Raw genomic sequence first — 19464 nt, forward strand, 5'->3', positions numbered from 1 at the left:
GTATCTAAACTATGGTAGTTGATATCATAATTGACATTTCTAGACCATTAAAATACTCATGTGTGGAGTTCCTGCTATGGTACAGTGGGTTAAGGATCTGGCATTGTCTGTGGCAGCGAGGGTTCGATGCCCAGCCCAGCCCAGTAGGTTAAGGATCCTGCATTGCTGCAGCTCTGGTGTAGGTTGAAGCTGTGACTCAGATTCAGTCCCTGGCCTGGGAACTTCCATGTGCTGCCAGTGCTGTCAAAAAAAAAAAAAAAAACTCATGTGAATTGGGCTTTCTTAGTATATAAGACTATGTCCACGTGATTCTGATGATAAATGTATGGGAACTAGGATGCGCTTGGTACATTTTGGGATCTGAACATCTGACACTGCTTTGTCATCGACAGGACCAAGGTGGGAAACTAGCTGTGCTTGGCTCATGTCACATGTTCAGTGACCAATATTTGGATAAAGAAGAAAACAGCAAAATCATGGTAAGCTCTTCTCTTTTATCACACTATGAATGATGTGTGTGATTTTCATGTTATTTTAAAAAAATTCTGCTGAGCTCATCTATTAATTTAAAACCAGCTATTCAGAGCCCATCATATGCCAGACACTAAGGTTACAAAGTTGAGTCAGCCATAGTCTCTGCTCTGAAAAAGTTTTTAGGACATCAAGAGAGTGCGTGGGAGACAGAGAATTAAATTCAGAAGGATGTGGTGGGCATATCTAAGCATGCCACCTTGTGGTGGGAGCCACCCTGGGGAAGTGGGGAGGAGTAAGCCCAACCAGGGCCTCACATATAAACCCTAGGAACTTGAACCTTCTCCAGAAAGCCCTGGTAGAGTGTCCAGCAGCCTTGGGCATAGTCAGATCTCTGTTTTGGGGTTTTTTTTTTAATTGAAGTATAGTTAACTTACAATGTTGTGTTAGTTTCAGGTGTACAGCAGTGATGCAGATGTGCATGTGTTTATACACGCACACACATAGTCTTTTTCAGATTCTTTTCCATTATATATTGTTGGGATAGTTCTCTGTGCTGTACGGTAGGACTTGTTGTTTATCTGTTTTCTATATAATAATGTGTATATGCAAATCCCAAACTTCTAATTCATCCCTCCCCAGCTTTCCCCTTTGGTGACCATGGGTTCGTTTTCTTTATCTGTGAGTCTGCTTGCTTTGTAAGTTCATTTGTTTTGCATTTTTAGATTTAAGTGTAAGTGATAGTAAATGATATTTGTCTTTCTCTGACCACTTCACTTAGTTTGATAATCTCTAGGTCCATCCAAATGGCTGCAAATGGCACTATTTCATGTCAGATCTGTGTTTTAGAAAGACCTCTCTTTTAGTCGTGTGGAAGATGGAAGGGAGAGGGCACTCTGGAGCCATTTAGGAGGCTGGCAGAGTCGGCCGGGCAAGAAGGGACAATGACCTGACTGAAGGCAGTGAATGTGTGAGTGGGGGGCGGGGGAGCTGGACAGCACTAGTGGGATTTAGGTGGGGTCCTGACAAGACTGGTCACCGACTGAGCTGGGCAATGAGAGAAAGGCAGTGCAGTTGCTTGTTGGACTAGTGTGAGGGAAGCATGTCCTGTGAAGGATGAAAGTGCGGGCCAGAGCTGGACATTGGCCTCATGTCTGTGACTCACTCACCCCAGGGAGAAGGGCCCACTGGGCTTTTTCATTAACGAGATAAGTTCCTTCAGCTTTAAGGACTATTGTTATATTGAGAGATTAATTTAATGTCTTGTTTTCTGGGAATTCCCTGGTAGCTCAGTGACTAAGGAGCTGGTGTAGTCGCTGTGGCAGCTCAGGTTCCTGCTGTGGCGCAGGTTCAATCCCTGGCCCAGGAACTTTCGCATGCTATGGGTTTGGCTAAAAAAAAAAAAAAAAAAAAAAAAATGAAAAGGGGAAAAAAAAATAGATCTTGTTTCTGGAGTCTGTATGAAGTTCTACTGTCTGTAGACATATTCTGGGGGAATCTGGATATATTCTACTCTTTAAGTGCAGACTGTCATCAGCACAATAAAGAGGATTGTTCTGGGACTATGAACAGATTTTTATAAATTTTGGCTGTGGTTAGAGGTTAGAGGGCCCTAGGATAAATGATAAATTTCCAGTGATAAAAGTGGCGTTAGGGTGATGACAACTTTTATTTTTCATGTAATTTTACCAAGAGAGAAGAATGGCTCCCCTTTTTCAAATCACTGGTGTAGTCTCTTTCCCTTTATCATATTTTCTTCGTTGATTTAATTCTCTAGTCCTGCCCTTAGCTTTCTCAAATAACCCATGTCTAATTCTATGTTGTTGTTGTTGTTTTAAATCCAGGATGTTGTTTTCCAGTGGCTCACGGCAGGAGACATCCAACTAAACCAGATTGATGCTGAGGACCCAGAGGTAGGAAGTTGTGAATCATTAAAAAACTTTGAAATGAAAAATGGGTCCAGCTTCTCAGCACCCCTTCTAACAGTTCCAAAGGAATATCTCTGTCTTACTTTATCTCCCTGGAAGGCAGATGGAAGGAAGTGATGCTTTTTGGCAAGATGGAGGCCATGTTGTAAAAAATAATAAATCAGTAAGTTATATAATTAGTTGTAGAATTCAGTAGGGTGGGCACCTCTCTCTATGTATATAAAATAATTGGAATTTAATATATGTTCTCTGGCACAAACTTTCAGAGTACGTGTCTATAGAGAAATACTTCTTTCAAAAATATGAACGATATGAAAAGAATTTTTTCATAAACAAAGATCATCAGAATTTAAATTTTAAGCTCTAATTTTGTTGCCTTTATGATAATACTTACCAGACGGGAGAGTGGTGAGACCAGTGCTGAGATAGGAGCCAATCACCGCATTTTAGGTCCTGTTCCAGCATGAGCCCTGGGACCTTGAGCAGATTGTTTTTGACCTTTTTTTCTTCACCTTAGTTCTCTAATACCTGTGTCCTCTGTTTCACAGGGTAATTGTGAGGCCTAAATTAATAGGTGTAAATTTACTCATTAAACTATAGGGTGTAAAAAGTGCTATGTATCTGTTGTATCTATCAAGACTTTTTTTTTTTTTTTAACTCTTGTAGTTATTATATACCAGGTACTGTATATCACATACCTCCTCATTGATTGTCTTGTTTGAACCTCACCACAGCCCTGGGAGGTAGATGGTCTTATTTTCATTTTATAAATGAGGAAACTGAAATTCTGCAAGATTGCACTATGCTCAAAGAGCAAGTAGCTGCAGAGCTGAAACCCAAACCCAGGTCTCCTGATTCAGTCTATTCATTCATCAATTACTTTTCTCAAACTCTGAAATGTCAGGAAGATGGTTTCTTGGCTCTGGGTAGCAGGCGATGGGCAAGAAGCAATCAGAAGTGATTGTCCACTGACTACCTTCACTCTCGCTGAGGACAGGCTTGGCTGGGAAACCCAGAGATTGACTTGGGTTAGGAAACAGGAGATCCCTTTGTCTAAAATATTCTCCTGGAGTTCCTGTTGTGGCGCAGTGGAAACGCATCTGACTAGTATCCATGAGGATGCGGGTTCGATCCCTGGCCTTGCTCAGTGGGTTAAGGATCCTGCGTTGCAGAATTCCTGTCGTGGTGCAGCAGAAACGAATCCGACTAGGAACCATGGGGTTTCTGGTTGGATCCCTGGTGGTTTAGGATCAGTGGGTTAAGGATCTGGCGTTGCCGTGAGCTGTGGTGTAGGTCGCAGGCACGGCTTGGATCTGGCCTTGCTGTGGCGTAGGCCAGCAGCAGCAACTCCAATTAGACCCCAAGCCTGGGAACCTCCATATGCCACGGGAGTGGCCCTAAAAAGACAAAAAAAAAAAAAAAGAAAAGGGATCCTGCGTGGTATAGGTTGCAGATGAGGCTTAGATCTGGTGTTGCTGTGGCTGCTGGCAGCTGCAGCTCCGATTAGACCCCTAGCCTAGGAACTTTCATATGCTGTGAGTACTGCCTAGAAAGCAAAAATAAATAAAATATTTCCTACATGGAAACATGAAGTGTGTGGCTCTTTTGCATAAATTCCTCCTGAGAAGTGACGTAAGACCCCAAAACAGAAGAGCTGGGGCGCAGCCAGGAATTCGCTTTGTAGATCTCAGAGGACCCAGCTCTGAGTGGGCGGCGTCTCTGGCAGAGGCCAGTCCTAGTTAGTGTCGAGGGTCAAGGCAAGCAGCACTAAGAGGGGCTGCGTCTGCTCCTGTTCTGTGTGGCCGCCTTGCCCCTGCTAAGTCTCTGTAATCCCTGTCCTCTAGCTGAGGAGACTGAAGTACATTCTTCAAGGTTCCCACTTAGATTAACAGCAGCCAAGCTGTTAGCGCCGACTTCAGGCGGATTCTGGAGCCTGTGCCTTCTCTGTTGCTCTGTTGGTCACTCTCCACCACAAGTGACGCCAGCCTGGTTTAGTAGAAAGCCAGAGGAGGGAGTGTTGTTAAGGCCTTTCTCCAAAACCGGACGGTTTCATACACCTTCCAGATGTGAGACCTGGTGAGAAATGTCCTTTGTATTGTAAGGCCTTGGATTAAATCTTGTTATGTTGGAATGGGATTCGAATCCAGACAACAGCTCAGTTTCACATGGTGGTTGATAAAATGATAGCTCGATAAAGGGCTGGAGGAACTGATATAACGCGTTTTTACCTCACAATCTACCAGGAAGTCATGAGAACCAGCGGTCCTGGGAGTGTTCTTTAATGTTTCTGTCTGGACATCTAAGGCCCTGAGAGTTGTCTGAACCGGGATTTTTGTAGCCTGCTTCTGACAGAGCTGAGAAGCAGCCACAGGACCTTCGGGATTGCTGGGCCCATTACTGATGTCTGTGCCATGTCCCGGGTGTGTGTCTTGCCACAGCCAGTGCCCTTGTTACTGCGCTCACCTCATGCCTTCCTGTTAGAGGCTTGAGGCCTCTACAGCAGCCAGATGTTGCTAGGAAGGGCATTTATTTGTTGATGCTTTGACTTTGTTTCTTGTCCCGCCGTGACGGGAACTCCAATATAATAAAAAAATTTTTAAAAGGAGATAAACAAACTTCTTGTTGCCAGCATACATTTATTTAAATGTAAATTTCTTGCTTGCCTAGGTAATGCATTCACGTAGTTTGGAATTCAAAAGCCCTCACAGTGAACAGTCTTCCTCCTGTCTCTGTCCAGCCACTTGGTTCCCTTCCCCAGTGACAGCCATGTGAGCAGTTTCTTGTATGTTCTTCCAGAGATATTTTATACAGAGATAAGCAAATGTGCAAATGTGCAAATGTGCATGAGTGTGTGTACTTCCCTTCCTCCTTGTTTTACCCAAATGGTGTTATGTACCCTGTCTAGTACCTTCCTTTTTAAAATTACCAGTATGTGAGTCCCCGTTGTGGCACAGCGGGAACAAATCCAGTTAGTATCCGTGAGGATGCTGGTTTGATCTCTGGCCTTGCTCGGTGCATTAAGGGTCTGGCGTTGCTGTGAGCTGTGGTGTAGGTCACAGATGTGGCTTGGATCTGGTGTTGCTGTGGCTGTGGTGTAGACCAGCAGCTGCAGCTCTGATTTGACCGCTTGCCTGGGAACTTCTATATGCCACAGGTGCAGCCTAAAAATTAAAAAAAAAAAAAAATTACCAGTATGTCTTGGAGGTTTTTCCATATTTATTCATGAAGAGCTTTCTTTTGATTTTTTTTTTTTTTTTTTTTTTTGGCGGGGGCATGCCTGTGGTATGTGGAATTCATGGGGCCAGGGAAGGAACCCAACCCAAACTGCTGCAGTGACAATGCTGGATCCTTACCCTGCTAGGCCGTAAGAGAACTCCTGATTGTTTTTTGTTTTGTTTTTTGAAAACTGAATTAACCATCATTTGTACTGTGATATATTTAACCAGTCTCTTATTGACAGACATTTAGGGTTTTCCTGATCTTTTACTGTTACCAACAACACAACACAAGTCATCATTAAGGCTTCTCAGCAGTGTTGCAAGCATGTCCTCAACTAGGTGAGAAGGGCTGGGGTGTAGTGTCCACAGAGGGTCGTCATTGCTGGGTCACAGGCACTTCATGCATAGGACAAGAGAGAAAGCAGAGTGTGCGGCCCAGATGCTGGTAGCTGGACAGAGGTCAGACGTTAAAATGGGAGCTTGTGGACTTTCTTTTACGATTGCTTCCGTTTTCTCACTGAGCTAGAAAAATAAGGTCATCAGCTCAGATTAAGAAAGGGAAAGTCATTTACATGTTCGAAGTGACAGAGGAAGGTATTGCCTAAAAGAAGGGGAGACAGGAATGAACTTGGGACTCTAGCTGATGGCCGAGCTCCAAGATCGTTGATCATGAAATGAAAAGGAGACCAGTCCGCAGGGTTGTGTGGCACGAATCATTGCAGAGCTGGGTTTTGCCAGCGTTGGGGTTTTCCCAGGTGACCTTTGCCCTTCTTTCCACCAAAAGTGGCTTGTTGATGGTTTAGTTGTCAATGATCATGAACAGTAAGGTCTCTTAGCAAGATTTAGACCTGAGACGCTGGAGACCAGACTGAGTAAATTCTTGCCCCTGCTCTGCTGAAGGGAGTCCTCTTGTGGCTTTCAGATTTCCGACTACATGATGGTGCCTGACACGGCCACCCTGTCCGAGCGGCTGCGAGTGTGTCTCCAGGAGGGTGATGAGAACCCGAGGGACTTCACCACCCTCTTCGACCTGTCCATTTACCAGCTGGATACCACTTCCCTCCCCAAGGTCATCAAGTCAGTACCGCGGCTCTCTCTGCTGCTCCACGCTCCATTCCGAGTGATTGGTTTGAAGACACGAGCCCGGGGATGGGAGTGAAGGTCATGGCGAGCATGATGTGCAAACTGTGTCCTGGGATCTGGATGAGGTCGGCCTGATGAGGTCGGTTGAAATAGTTGGGAGATTGGGAGGGGGCTTGATGCCAAGGCAACTGCCAGCAGTTACCAGCCCCTGCTGTGTTCCAGGCTCCCTCTTGGGCATTTAGAGAAACCAGCTTGTTCGGGTTTGCCCAGGACTTTCCTGGTCTTAGCACAGAGAGTCCCATGTCCCAGGAACCCCCTCAGGAAATCAAGAAGGCTAGTCGCCCTCTGAGCACTCCATGTTGTTCTGTCATTTAATGCTTTCAGTAGTCCTCTGAGTTACCTGCCTCATTTCCAGCTGAGTGTAGAGAGGGTTGGACTCTCCCAAGGTGGAGGCAGGGATTTTAGGCCAGGCCTGAGTGACTTTCAGGCCAGTGCTTGACCCCGTTTCATTGCCTGCTTTGTTGTTGTTGGTTTCCATCCCTAATGACAGGGGCAGGGACTGACATTTTTGAGCATCTTTAGCCTGGCCAGCATCTGCATCTGGATAAACCAAAAGCTCAGGGCATGGCTACAGATGATGCTCTCACGTCCTGCCCCTGTATTTACGTTCAGGGTCAACAGGGACTTAGAGAGCTCTGTGCTGAGCACCACACCCAAAGTTCATGGTCTTATGGAGGAGACAGAGAAAAGCTGTGATGCAGGGTTATTGTACTAATGCTAAATGTGAAATAAGACTGGAGGCCATAGGGAGTTCCCGCTGTGGCACAGTGGGTTAAGAATCCAGCTGCAACGGCTTTGCTCACAGCTGTGGCTTGGATTCAGGCCCGGAACTTCCATATGCTGTGGGTGTGGCCATAGAACAAATAAACAAAAAACAATGGAGGCCATGGGCATAATGAGGAAAGAGGATTCAATTTTGACTGGGGTGAGCAGGGAAGGCTTTCTGAAAGAGGGGCTCCAACCAGGCATCAGTTATTTCTCAAACATTTCTTGGTGGCCTGTGTCTGCTTGGCGCTCTGCTGGGTCCTGCAGTTTAAAAGGTGAGGAAAATCCCAGGAGGTGGGTGTATTGGGAGAGAGCTTTCTGCAGGGAGGTGGCTTTATGAGCAAAGATAGGGTGTGTCTAGATAAGGAAGTTTATGCCTTTTTTTTTTTTTTTTTTTGGCTTTTTAGGGCCACACCCATGGCATATGGAAGTTCCCAGGCTAGGGATTGAATTGGAACTGCAGCTGCCAGCCTGCGCCACAGCCATAGCAACACAGGATCCAAGCCAGGTCTGTGACCTATACCACAGCTCACAGCAGCACCAGATCCTTAACCCATTGAGTGAGGCCAGGGATTGAACCCTCAACCTTATGGTTACTAGTCAAGATTTGTTTCCGCTGGCCACCACGGGAACTCCAGAAGTTTATTCCTAATTGCCATTTGAACTGCATTTAGCCCTGACTTCTAACAAGTGTCATGTAAGTTTTTTATGTACATTGCTTTATCATGTAATAATCATATCAGAACACTGAAGCACACACAGCTAGCTTTTGGTGGGGTCTAAATTTGAATCCGGCCAACCTTAACCCTGAATCTGGTACATGTTGGTTACTAGTAGGAGGGAGGTGGTGAGCTGAGGGGAGAAAGAGAAGACTTATGGCGTTTGTTTTATTGTTAAATATACAGTCAGGGAGTTCCCGACGTGGCTTAGTGGTTAACAAACCCAACTACAATCCATGAGGATGCAGCTTGGTGGGTTGAGGATCTGGTGTGGCCATGAGCTGTGGTGTAGGTCGCAGATGTGGCTGGGATCTGGCATTGCTATGGCTGTGGCATTTGTCCAGCAGCTGCAGCTCCGATTGGACTCCTAGCCTGGGAACCTCCATATGCTGCGGGTGCGGCCTTAAAAAGCAAAAAATAAATAAATAAATACACAGTTCTATCGAGGGACAGAAAGCAGAACATTATGGCTAGATGACCAAGGCTAGGACTTGGCAGCAGGGTTCTTTGCAGGAGGGCCTTGCGCTTAGAACTACCTCTGACATCGCTCTGCCTTCTGGGTGGACTGAGTTGCGGTGCTTCTGGCTGGCAGGGATTGGCCAGGTCTGAGTTCTGATTTTGCCTTTGTCACTTCCTAATCACATGACCTTGGGAAGCTACATCATCTCTATACGTTTTCCTTAAGAGTTTACACCCAGTGTTACACCCACTGTTTCCTTTTCCTTAAGAGTTTACACCCACTGTCCAGGATTGTTTTGAGGAGTTAAGGAAATGGGTGCCTAGCACTGGGTTAGGCGCTGTGCATGGCATGTAGCAGATGCTCCAGAAAAGTCCTTTCTCTTCTCTTCATGGAGATCTTCTGCTCATTGCTAGGAAGGGTGCTCTGCTCCCCATGCACCTGGGAAGAGTGGAGGAGGTGACCAGCAATGAGCTCAGCTAACTGCCCTCCCGCAGTCCAAGACCTCTCTCCTATTTGAAAGCACCCGTGCAAAGGCCAGGGGTGAACTCTGTCTATACCCCTTGGCATTTGCTTGTTTAGATGAGTTTTGAAAGGCCACAAATGAGCATTCAGTTTAAATTGGTTGAGTGTATTTTAATTTTCCTAATTCAGAGTTCCTGTTGTGGCTCAGCGGAAACGAATCCGACTAGTATCCATGAGGGTTTGATCCCTGGCCTTGCTCAGTGGGTCAAGGATCCGGTGTTGCCATGAGCTGTGGTGTAGATTGCAGATGCAGCTCAGATCTGGCATTGCTGTGGCTGTGGTGTAGGCTGGCAACTGCAGCTCCAATTTGGCCCCTAGCCTGGGAACTTGCATATGGCACACCTACCTGTGGCCCTGAAGGAAAAAAAAAGGTAATTTTCCTCAATCCCAGAGAAGGTCAGCCAGCTTGCACGATTTGCACCACACAATACATGTGGAGAGGGTGTGGAGAAAAGGGAACCCTGTTACATTATTGGTGGGAATGCAAATTGGTGCAACCACTGTGGAAAACAGTGTGGAGATTCCTCAGAAAACCGAAAGTAGAATTGCCATTTGATCCAGGAATCCCTCTCCTGGGCATCTGTCCAGAGAAAACCATGAATTGAAGAGACACATGTACTCCAGTGTTCATTGCAGCACTCTGTAATATCCAAGACATGCAAACAACCTAAATGTCCATCGACAGAGGAGTGGATCAAGAAGGTATGGTACATATACACATGGAATGTTACTCAGCCATTAAAAGGAAGGAAATAATGGCATTTGCAGCCACATGGTTGGACCTAGAAATTCTCATGCTACGTGAAGTTGAAGTGAGACACCATCATTGCCATCACATACATGTGAATCTAAAATAAAGGACACAATAAGCTGCCGCTTTTTTTTTTTTTTTTTTTTTTTGGCTTTTTTAGGGACGTACCCACAGCATATGGAAGTTCCCAGGCTAGGGGTCAAATTGGAGCTGCAGCTGCTGGCCTACACCACAGCACAGGGATCTGAGCCTTGTTTGCACCCTATACCACAGACCACAGCAATGCCAGATCCTTAACCCACTGAGCAAGGCCAGGAATTGAACCTGCTACCTCATGGATCTTAGTCGGGTTCATTAAGTGCTGAGCCATGAAAGGAACTCTACAATGAACTTCTTTGCAGAACAGATACTGACTCACAGATTTTGAAAACTTTATGGTTTCCAAAGGAGACAGGTTGGGAGGTGGAGGTAAGGGCTGGGGCTTTGGGATGGAAATGCTATAAAATTGGGTTGTGATGATCGTTGTACAACTATAAATGTAATAAAATTCATGAAGTTAAAAAAAAAAAAGACAATTTGCACCATAGTGCAAAAGGTCAAATGAATGTTTGGGAGAATAGAGGCAAAGGGGAAGCTGTAGTAAAAAAACTACCACAGGTGAGTTCCCTGGTGGCTCAGAAGGTTAAGGATCCAGTCTTGTCACTGCAACAGCTTGAGTTGCTGCTGTGTGGCACAGATTTGCTCCCTGACCCGGAACTTTACATGCTGAAGACACAGACAAAAAAAAAAAAAAAAAGGATACCGAAGGGGAAGGTCAGAACTTGACTCTGTAAACTCATTCCCATGGTGCTCTCCTCTGGCTGTCCTGCTATTCTGGCACAAGTGCCTGGCACCCTTTTCCTTGTTCTCCTTGCTCTTGCCTCTGTCTGGGACACCTCCGAGGATGACCATATGATCTGTTCCTCCCTTTGCTCAGGGCTGCTCTGACAGGCCACACTCTCTGCCCCTCCCCCGTCTCTGTCCCTCTCTCCTGATCTGCTTCTTGTAATGCTTATTAATACCTGGCATCTTGGCTTTTGTTTATGGGTGTCTCTCTTCTCCTGGAATGTCACTTCTATGAGGGCCTGCCTTGTCTCTCTTTTCCCCTGCTGCTCTACTCCTGGTGCCTAAAACTGCCTGGTACTTAGTAGCTGCAGTAAATCTTTGTGGAGTGAACGAGCACACAGAAATGTATATCTTACAGATCTGTTCAGTTGCCAGCAGCAGACTTCAGGTTTGACTCCTGTCTGTTGATGGTGAAACAAATAAGGAGGCACAGTGAGTTGCCAGATTCACAGCGTCTACTAGGTCAAAATTAAAAGCCTGTTTAGGAGTTCCCACTGTGGCTCAGTGGTAGTGAACCGGACTAGTAACCATGAGGATGAGGGTTCAATCCCTGGCCTCGCTCAGTGGGTCAAGGATCCAGCTTTGCTGTGAGCAGTGGTGTAGGCCACAGATGCAGCTCAGATCCTGAGTTGCTGTGGCTGTGGTGTAGGCCGGCAGCTGCAGCACCGATTTGACCCCTAGTCTGGGAATTTCCTGGGTGTGGGCCTAAAGAAAAAAAAAGCCTATTTAGGAGAACCTTAATATGAAACTTGAAAGCAAGAACTTTCCCTTTCAGTTGTCAATAAAGTCACGATGTCTGCTACTGGAGAGAAGAGTCCCCAGAGGATCGTTGCATTGTGTCTAACAACACATCGTGTGTGCGTTTATGCTGAACCTCCTGATTTGGTGAAGAGCACGATGTGGTCAATTAAACGTGCTTTGCCACAGGGTCTCATCTTGATTCCTGTTTTTTTAATCTTCTTACTAACACAGGGCTCACGAACAGCTCAACGTGAAGCATGAACCTCTCCAGCTCATCCAACCTCAGTTTGAGACGCCGCTGCCCACCCTTCAGCCCGCAGTGAGTAGCTGTATGTGGGGCATCCCACCGCAGGGCCGGGCTGTTTGCCCTTCCCCTGCCAGCTGACCTTGCTTGGTTTCTCTGGCTCTGAACGTGCACAGAGACCATTAGCATTCTATAGGGCCTCCCGATTGCTCTAGTTCCCAGGTGAGAAGTCAAGGGCATAAACCTTTCTGGCCCTTCAGCATTTCCCATCTCGTGGGCTTGGAGGGTATCTGTGAGAACTGGGTAAAAAAGGAGGAAGAGCTTTGAGCTTTCCAGGCAGGGGCATCGAGATTCACAGCGCAATTCTAACAGCCCAAGGGCAGTCTATAGGTTATTTTTCAACATTCTAGTTCCGCATGGATTCCACTTGCCTTCAAAATTGTCATATCCCACCTCATTCTGGAATGTCATGAGCCAGTTGGCTTCATCTTGGTAGCTTGAAAATTGGCTATGCCGAAAGTATTTACAAAACAGGAAATGACAAATGCTACAGATCAGGCCTTTTGTTTTCTTTTGTTTCTCTTTGTTTTTTGCTTTTTAGGGCCACATGTGTGGCATATGGAAGTTCCCAGGCTAGTTGTAAAATTGGAGCTGCAGCCACTGGCCTATGTCATCCACAGCAACACAGCATCCAAGCAGCATCTGCAACCCACACCACAGCTGGCAGCAACGCTGGATCCTTAACCCAATGAGTGGAATCTGGGATCGAACCCATATCCTCACAGTTACTAGTTGGGTCCATTACTGCTGAGTCACAGTGGAACTCCTCAGGCCTTTTGTTGTGAATGATAGTTCAACATTTATGAGAATGCCACTGGTTCATACCTGCAAATTCTGGCTCCAAGTTCAGCACGTGGTACATTAATCTACATTTGTTTCCCCAGTTTCTGTCCCTAGAGAACTCGGGATTAGATGAGAAACAACTCGTACAATCAAATATTCAACACAAATAAACCCTATAAGCCCCAAGCCTTGTGTCCTTGCACGAGTTAATGGGCCCTGGCACAGTGTGGCCAGTTCGGGGTGGTGGGGCTGGTTCTGCTGAGTTGCTTATAGTGGGCTGTCGTCTTGCTTGCTGTGTTCTCATGGGTCAGGGCAGAAGGAGGTGCGGGGCGCTGGGTGGGTCTCCCAGGAAGGGCTGAGTTGGCCTCTCCTCCTTTTCCCTGCGTCGCATCACTGTCAGTTATGGCTTTGGTTGTGCTCTTTCATGAAAGACCTTACTGCCTCTTAGGTTTTCCCGCCAAGTTTCAGGGAACTACCACCTCCTCCACTGGAGCTGTTTGACTTAGACGAGACGTTCTCCTCCGAGAAGGCCCGGCTTGCTCAGATTACCAATAAGTGTGAGTTGGGTCAAATTTTTGTTTGTTTTCCTTTGTGAGTTTTATTACATTGTGAATTTCTGAGATTTTACCATGGGAGAAAGCTTAGAGTTTGTTTAGGGAGAATGCAATATGGATGGGAATATAAAATTACAATTTTTGTTTATTTCATGTAAATGATGTAGATTGTTTCTCTAGAGGCCAGTTAGCTCAGTGAGTTAGCACATGGTACCAAGCAAGCCACAGACTCAGCTTTGATTCCTGTGGGTCTTTAGTTCTGTCCTGAGTGACGCCAGGATGAAATCTGACCCTGGCCACCACTCAGCAAATCTAGGCCATTGGTTGTGGGAGCAGTTGAATGAGAAAATTCAGGCGTTCCCGTTCTGGCTCAGCAATAACAAACCTGACTCATATCCATGAGGACACGGGTTTGATTCCTGGCCTCAATAAGTGAGTTAAGGATCCAGTGTTGCTGCAAGCTGCGTCGTAGGTCGCAGATGTGGCTCAGATCTAGCATTACTTTGGCTGTGGCTGCAGCTCTGATTCAACCCCTAGACTGGGAACTTCTATATGCCTCAAGTGCGGCCCTAAAAAGACCAAAAAATCTTTTTTTTTAAGTAAAAATTTTTAAAAACTTGAATTTGTAATAGCCTTAGTGTTCCCTTTTGGGGCAACAAGGGTAAGTTGTGCCACATTCAATCAACGGGACGATACGTAGTCATTATAAGAGAGGTTTACAGAGGCTAGGGAGGGGGTGACACTAAGAGAATGTCAGTGAGATTCCTCAGTGGAGAAAGCAGAATATAAAACTGTACTTATAGTAGGATCCCAACTATGTGAACATCTGTATGTGCTCAGAGACCAGAAAGGAGTATGCAAAAATGAAAATAGTTCAGTGTTGGACACCTTCACTGCATCTCTGTTCTGTGCCAGGCATTGTGGTAGGTGCTGGGCAGTCAGAAATTTGTAAGACTCAGTAAGTAGTCCAATAGGGATATTAGACCTGTGATGGATCGGTTGCTTTGATCCAGCATTTCTGTTTCTAGTAATATATCCTACAGAAATCCTTGTAGAAATGCAAAACAAAAAAGATATAGCTATAGAGATATTAATTGTAGTGTTCAAAAAATTGACAGCCATCTAATGGTCCATCAGTAGGAGGGTTAGTTAAAAAAAAAAATGAAACATGATGGAGTTCCCGTCATGGCTCAGCGGTAACACACTCGACTAGTATTGATGAGGATGCGGGTTCGATCCCTGGCCTTGCTCAGTGGGTTAAGGATCTGGTGTTGCTGTGAGCTGTGTAGGTTGCAGATACAGCTCAGATCCTGTGTTGCTGTGGCTGTGGTGTAGGCCAGCAGCTGTAGCTCCGATTCAATCCCTAGCCTGGGAACTTCCATATGCTACAGGTGTGGCCCTAAAAAGGAAAAAAAAAAAAAAAAATGAAACAGGAGTTTCTGTTGTGGCTCAGCAGGTTAAGAACATATACTATCCGTAGGATGCAGGTTCAATCGCTGGCCTTGCTCAGGGGGTTAAGGGTCCAGTGTGGCTCCAACCTACAGCATAGGTCACAGATGTGGTTCGGATCCTGTGTTGCTGTGGCTGTTGTGTAGGTGGCAGCTGCAGCTCCCATTTGACTCCTAGTCAGAGAACTTCCATATGTCACAGGAGCAGCCCTAAAAAGTAAAAAGAAAAAAATTGGAATATACGTCTCTTAAAAGAAAGATATGGACCAAAGTTTTGACATGGAATGTCCGTGTTACATCATTAAATGATGAAGGCAAATTACAGAACTATTATAGTTTTGGTTTTTTTTTTTTTTTTTCTCTTTAGAGCCACACCCACGGCATATGGAGGTTCCCAGGCTAGGGGTTGAATTGGAGCTACAGCTGCAGGTCTACACCACAGCCACCGCAACACAGGATCCAAGCCTCATCTGTGACCTGCACCACAAATCACAGCAATGCCAGATCCTTAACCCACTGAGCAAGGCAAGAGATCAAACCTGCGTCCTCATAGATGCTAGTCAGATTCGTTAACCACTGAGCCATGACGGAAACTCCCAGAACTACTATAGTTTGAGTCCATTTTGTACACATATGTATAAGTGCACAGGTATACATGGCAGTAATTACCCTAGGTAATATTGGTGGGAATAGAGCTGAGAGATCATTTCTATCATAACTTTAAAAATGCAAATCAGGCTTTTCTGACCCTAACTCCCCCTGATGATAAAACTGTACCCACCTGATCCTGGGGGCAGAGCCTCCTAGCCTGTCAGCTTACATCTCTCATGAGTGTCCTATCTTAATAAATCTACTTCTTGCCTATAAAATAAATAAATAAATAAATGAAAATAAAAGTGCAAATCAGGAGTTCCCGTCGTGGCTCAGCATAAACGAATCCAACTAGGAACCATTAGGTTGTGGGTTCGATCCCTGGCCTCGTTCAGTGGGTTAAGAATCTGGTGTTGCTGTAAGCAGTGGTGTAGGTTGCAGACGTGGCTCAGGTCTGGCATCTCTGTGGCTGTGGTGCAGGCAGGCAGCTGTAGCTCCGATTAGACCCCTTGCCTGGGAACCTTCATATGCTGCAGGTGTGGCCCTAAAAAGCAAAAATAAATAAATAAATACAACATTTTTTTTTTTTTTTTGTCTTTTTGCTATTTCTTGGGCTGCTCCCGCAGCATATGGAGGTTCCCAGGCTAGGGGTCGAATCGGAGCTGTAGCCCCCAGCCTACGCTAGAGCCACAGCAACATGGGATCCAAGCCATGTCTGCGACCTACACCACAGCTCACAGCAACGCTGGATCATCAACCCATTGAGCAAGGGCAGGGACCAAACCCGCAACCTCATGGTTCCTAGTCGGATTCGTTAACCACTGTGCCACGACGGGAACTCCAGTATTTTTTTTAAAGTTGTAATTCTCACTTAAAATTAAAAAAAAAAAATGCAAATCAGGGGGAAAAAAGAAATAACGTATAGTGGGGGTTCCCGTTGTGGTGCACTAGAAACTAATCTGACTAGTCTCCTTGAGGATGCGGGTTCAATCCCTGGCCTGTCAGTGGATCGGGGATCCAGTGTTGCTGTGAGCTGCAGTGTAGGTCACAGACATGGCTTGGATTCCCTGTTGCTGTGGCTGTGGTGTAGGCCAGCAGCTGTCGCTCCGATTTGACCCCTAGCCTAGGAAGTTCCTTATGCCTCTGGTATGGCCCTAAAAAGAAAAAAAAAAAAAAACACCCAGAAATTACAGTATAGTGTAAGAAGGGCAGTAATGGCTGTCCATCCTTGATAAAGGGCTGGGGGTAATTTCACTGAGATATGTTGTTGGTAGGATTATGGGTAATTTTTTTCCTTTCTTTCCTTTCCTATAACATTGCTATAGTAAATGCTATTCGAAATAGCCTTGTCCTTCTCATAATGGTCCTGTGGCATTCAGAGAATGATAATTTGATGCCCTACTAGTTGCTCCTGTTCTTTGTAATATAGGAATGTGGGATCTGGGAAGAGCAAGTCAGAACCAGTCCAGCTTTATTCTAATTACGAGTGTCACACTTTTGTTCTAATTTACAAAAGCAGCACATCAGAGATCTCCGGTTTGTTCCCGTTTAAGTCCTTTGGTCACATTACTTTAGGATGAGGTCAGTGATCTTGAGAGATGTGGGAACCTGACAGGGACACCCAAGTATCAACTGAGTCCTTGTAGGGTCAAGGGTGAATCTAACTGCCCCAACTGTGCTTAGGTACTGAAGACGACCTGGAATTCTACATCAGGAAGTGTGGTGACATTCTTGGAGTCACTAATAAACTACCAAAGGACCAACAAGATGCCAAACATATCCTTGAGCATATCTTCTTCCAAGTGGTGGAGTTCAAGAAATTGAACCAGGTACAGAGCCCAGAAGGCCCACTGAAGTGGGGGCCCTGCTACTGGTAGTATCATCCGTAAACTGGACTTCTCATGTTCCATTCCGTTCACTCATTCCGCAGATATTTCAGTATCAGGGAACAAGACAGGTGATGATCCCTGCTCTTATTGAGCATATATTCTAGCTGGAGGAGGTAGTAAACAATAAACATAATATATAAGTAAGTCATGTAGGATGCTCGGAGATAAGTGCTATGAAGAAGTAGAGCAGGGTCCGAGGGATGAGTGTGTGGAGAGTGGCAGTATTAGATATGGTAGTCAGGGTAGAGCTGATGTGGGAGCAAAGACTTGAAGGCATGCAGGGATTGGCCATGGCGATGCTGGAGGATGAATGTCCCAGGCAGAGAGAAGACCTGTGCAGAGTCCCTAAGGCTGGGCTCTGTCTGGTTTGTTTGAGGGACAGCAGTGATACCTGTGTGGCTGGAGAACTGAGCCAAGGATGGAGCAGCAGGATGTGAGGTCAGCACCTTATGTTAGAAATCATCTTATCCTGGACTGAGGACCAAGAGTTTAAAAGTTATGCCTGGCGGAGTTCCCGTCATGGCCCAGTGGTAAGGAACCTGACTGGTATCCATGAGGATGAGATACCAGTCCCTGGCCTTGCTCAGTGGGTTAAGGATCTGGAGTTGCTGTGAACTGTGATGTAGGAAGCAGACGTGGCTTGGATCTGGTGTTGCTGTGGCTGTGGTGTAGGCTGGCAGCTACAGCTCTGATTTGACCCCTAGCCTGGGAACCTCCATATGCCTTGGGTGTGGCCCTAAAAAGATAGAAAAAAATTATACCTGGCCTTCATCTTGTCTATCCCTGGACAAGATTTCTAAAATTAAATGTCCAACCACAGTTGGTAAATGGGCATTTATTTATATACTACTGATGGGGGAATAGGCTGGTCCTGGTTTTCTGGAGATGTTTTTATAGTATCATTCAGAAACCCTAAAAATACACACACACACCCCTCTTGACCAAGCAATTCTAATCCTCAGAACATAATCTTGAATGTGTGTAGATTTACTAGTCAGGACGATCAGTGCAGCAATGTTTTAATAGAAGAAAAATCTTCATCAGTAGAGAACTGGTTAGATGCCTAGGGTGCATCCATAAGACTAAGAATGTTTAAGGACTTGGGAAGACATTCATGGTACAGTAAATGGGATGAGTAATGGGCTATAAAACAGTATTAAAGAGAGTTCATTTTTCTTTAATATATGTATGTATGCCAAGTGGGAAGACGAATTCGGATCTGAGCCACTATTGGCAGGGGGGTGGTTCTACTGGGTAGAATGCATGCCTCACATGTACCACATGGTGCTACATGTCTGAGCTATGGCAGGGAACAAGATGAACGCAGTCCCTGCTGCCTGTGAGCTCCATACAGTCAGGGAGACAGGAATGTGTGTGCAATTACACTGCTCTGAGATAAATGCCAGCAAGGGAACTCTGAGGCCAGATATTGATATATTTGCTCAGCACCGAAATGTGAGATGGCACTCAGGTCAACTCCCAACAGTCCTGACCCTGGTGGCAAGGCAGTACAGGCCCCCAAGGCCAAGGTAAGAAGTCTGGTGTGGTATTTGCTTCAGTACCTTCACCTGTATCTGCTCTCCACGTCATGGTGGCCAGTGAGTGGTGGGCTGTGGTCAGAGCCCTGTCCTGGTAGTGAAAACTTGATCCTTGGACTGGATTTAGCCTTAAAGCCAGAGATTACCTATGTGTCCCAAATAATGATTCAGAATCTCTAATGAAAGTCCAAGCAACAAAGAGTTCACATTTCAGGTTTTGTACTAAAATACTAAAATTCTCTTATATTCCTTCATTCAGGAACATGATATTGACACAAGTGAAACGGCATTCCAGAGCAACTTCTGAGGACCAAGGCTCTTGAAGCATTTTCTGCCTCCTGATTCTCTTTGTAAACTTTTTGAACTGTCCCTCAGTTCCTTAGCACAACTGTCAATACGGTCTTTCATCTGCCAGCTGTGGAAGGTCTGTGCATCTTCTGCAGGGTTCAGAGAGGGATGACATTTCTAACTTACAAGATCCTTATATAAGATACATTCTATTTTTTAAATTAAATCTGTTTGAATATGTATTTTTATAATTTATGCATCAGTCTTTCATTGAAGTCTTTTAACTCTAGTTCTAGATTTCAGTCTCTTTTACCAAAAGCATAAATAATTCTCAAGATAATACCATACAGCTTTTGGACTAGTTCATAAGGATAGAAAACAAACTTAGTCTGTTTGCCCCGCTGTCCCTAATGAAAGAGGTAAAATAGTAGATAGGTATCTCCCTAACATAGGCCACTCACCCCTT

At 45.4% G+C, this 19464-nt stretch overlaps 1 protein-coding gene across 3 annotated transcripts in view; it reads left to right on the forward strand.

The window, feature by feature from the left end:
• The window catches only part of IFT52 (intraflagellar transport 52), a 36741-nt gene extending 17488 nt beyond the window's left edge, over window positions 1–19253 (forward strand). For all 3 annotated transcript variants that reach the window (XM_021078178.1, XM_013990708.2, XM_005657667.3), the window contains 7 exons: window positions 393–479; window positions 2316–2384; window positions 6540–6694; window positions 11835–11922; window positions 13139–13247; window positions 16967–17112; window positions 18970–19253. In XM_021078178.1, the coding sequence (XP_020933837.1) occupies window positions 393–479; window positions 2316–2384; window positions 6540–6694; window positions 11835–11922; window positions 13139–13247; window positions 16967–17112; window positions 18970–19017 (702 nt within the window). In that variant the 3' untranslated portion in view covers window positions 19018–19253. The remainder of the gene's footprint in view (window positions 1–392; window positions 480–2315; window positions 2385–6539; window positions 6695–11834; window positions 11923–13138; window positions 13248–16966; window positions 17113–18969) is intronic.

The sequence above is a fragment of the Sus scrofa genome, chromosome 17 (assembly GCF_000003025.6).
Source record: "Sus scrofa isolate TJ Tabasco breed Duroc chromosome 17, Sscrofa11.1, whole genome shotgun sequence".
NCBI classification, from domain to species: Eukaryota; Metazoa; Chordata; class Mammalia; order Artiodactyla; family Suidae; genus Sus; species Sus scrofa.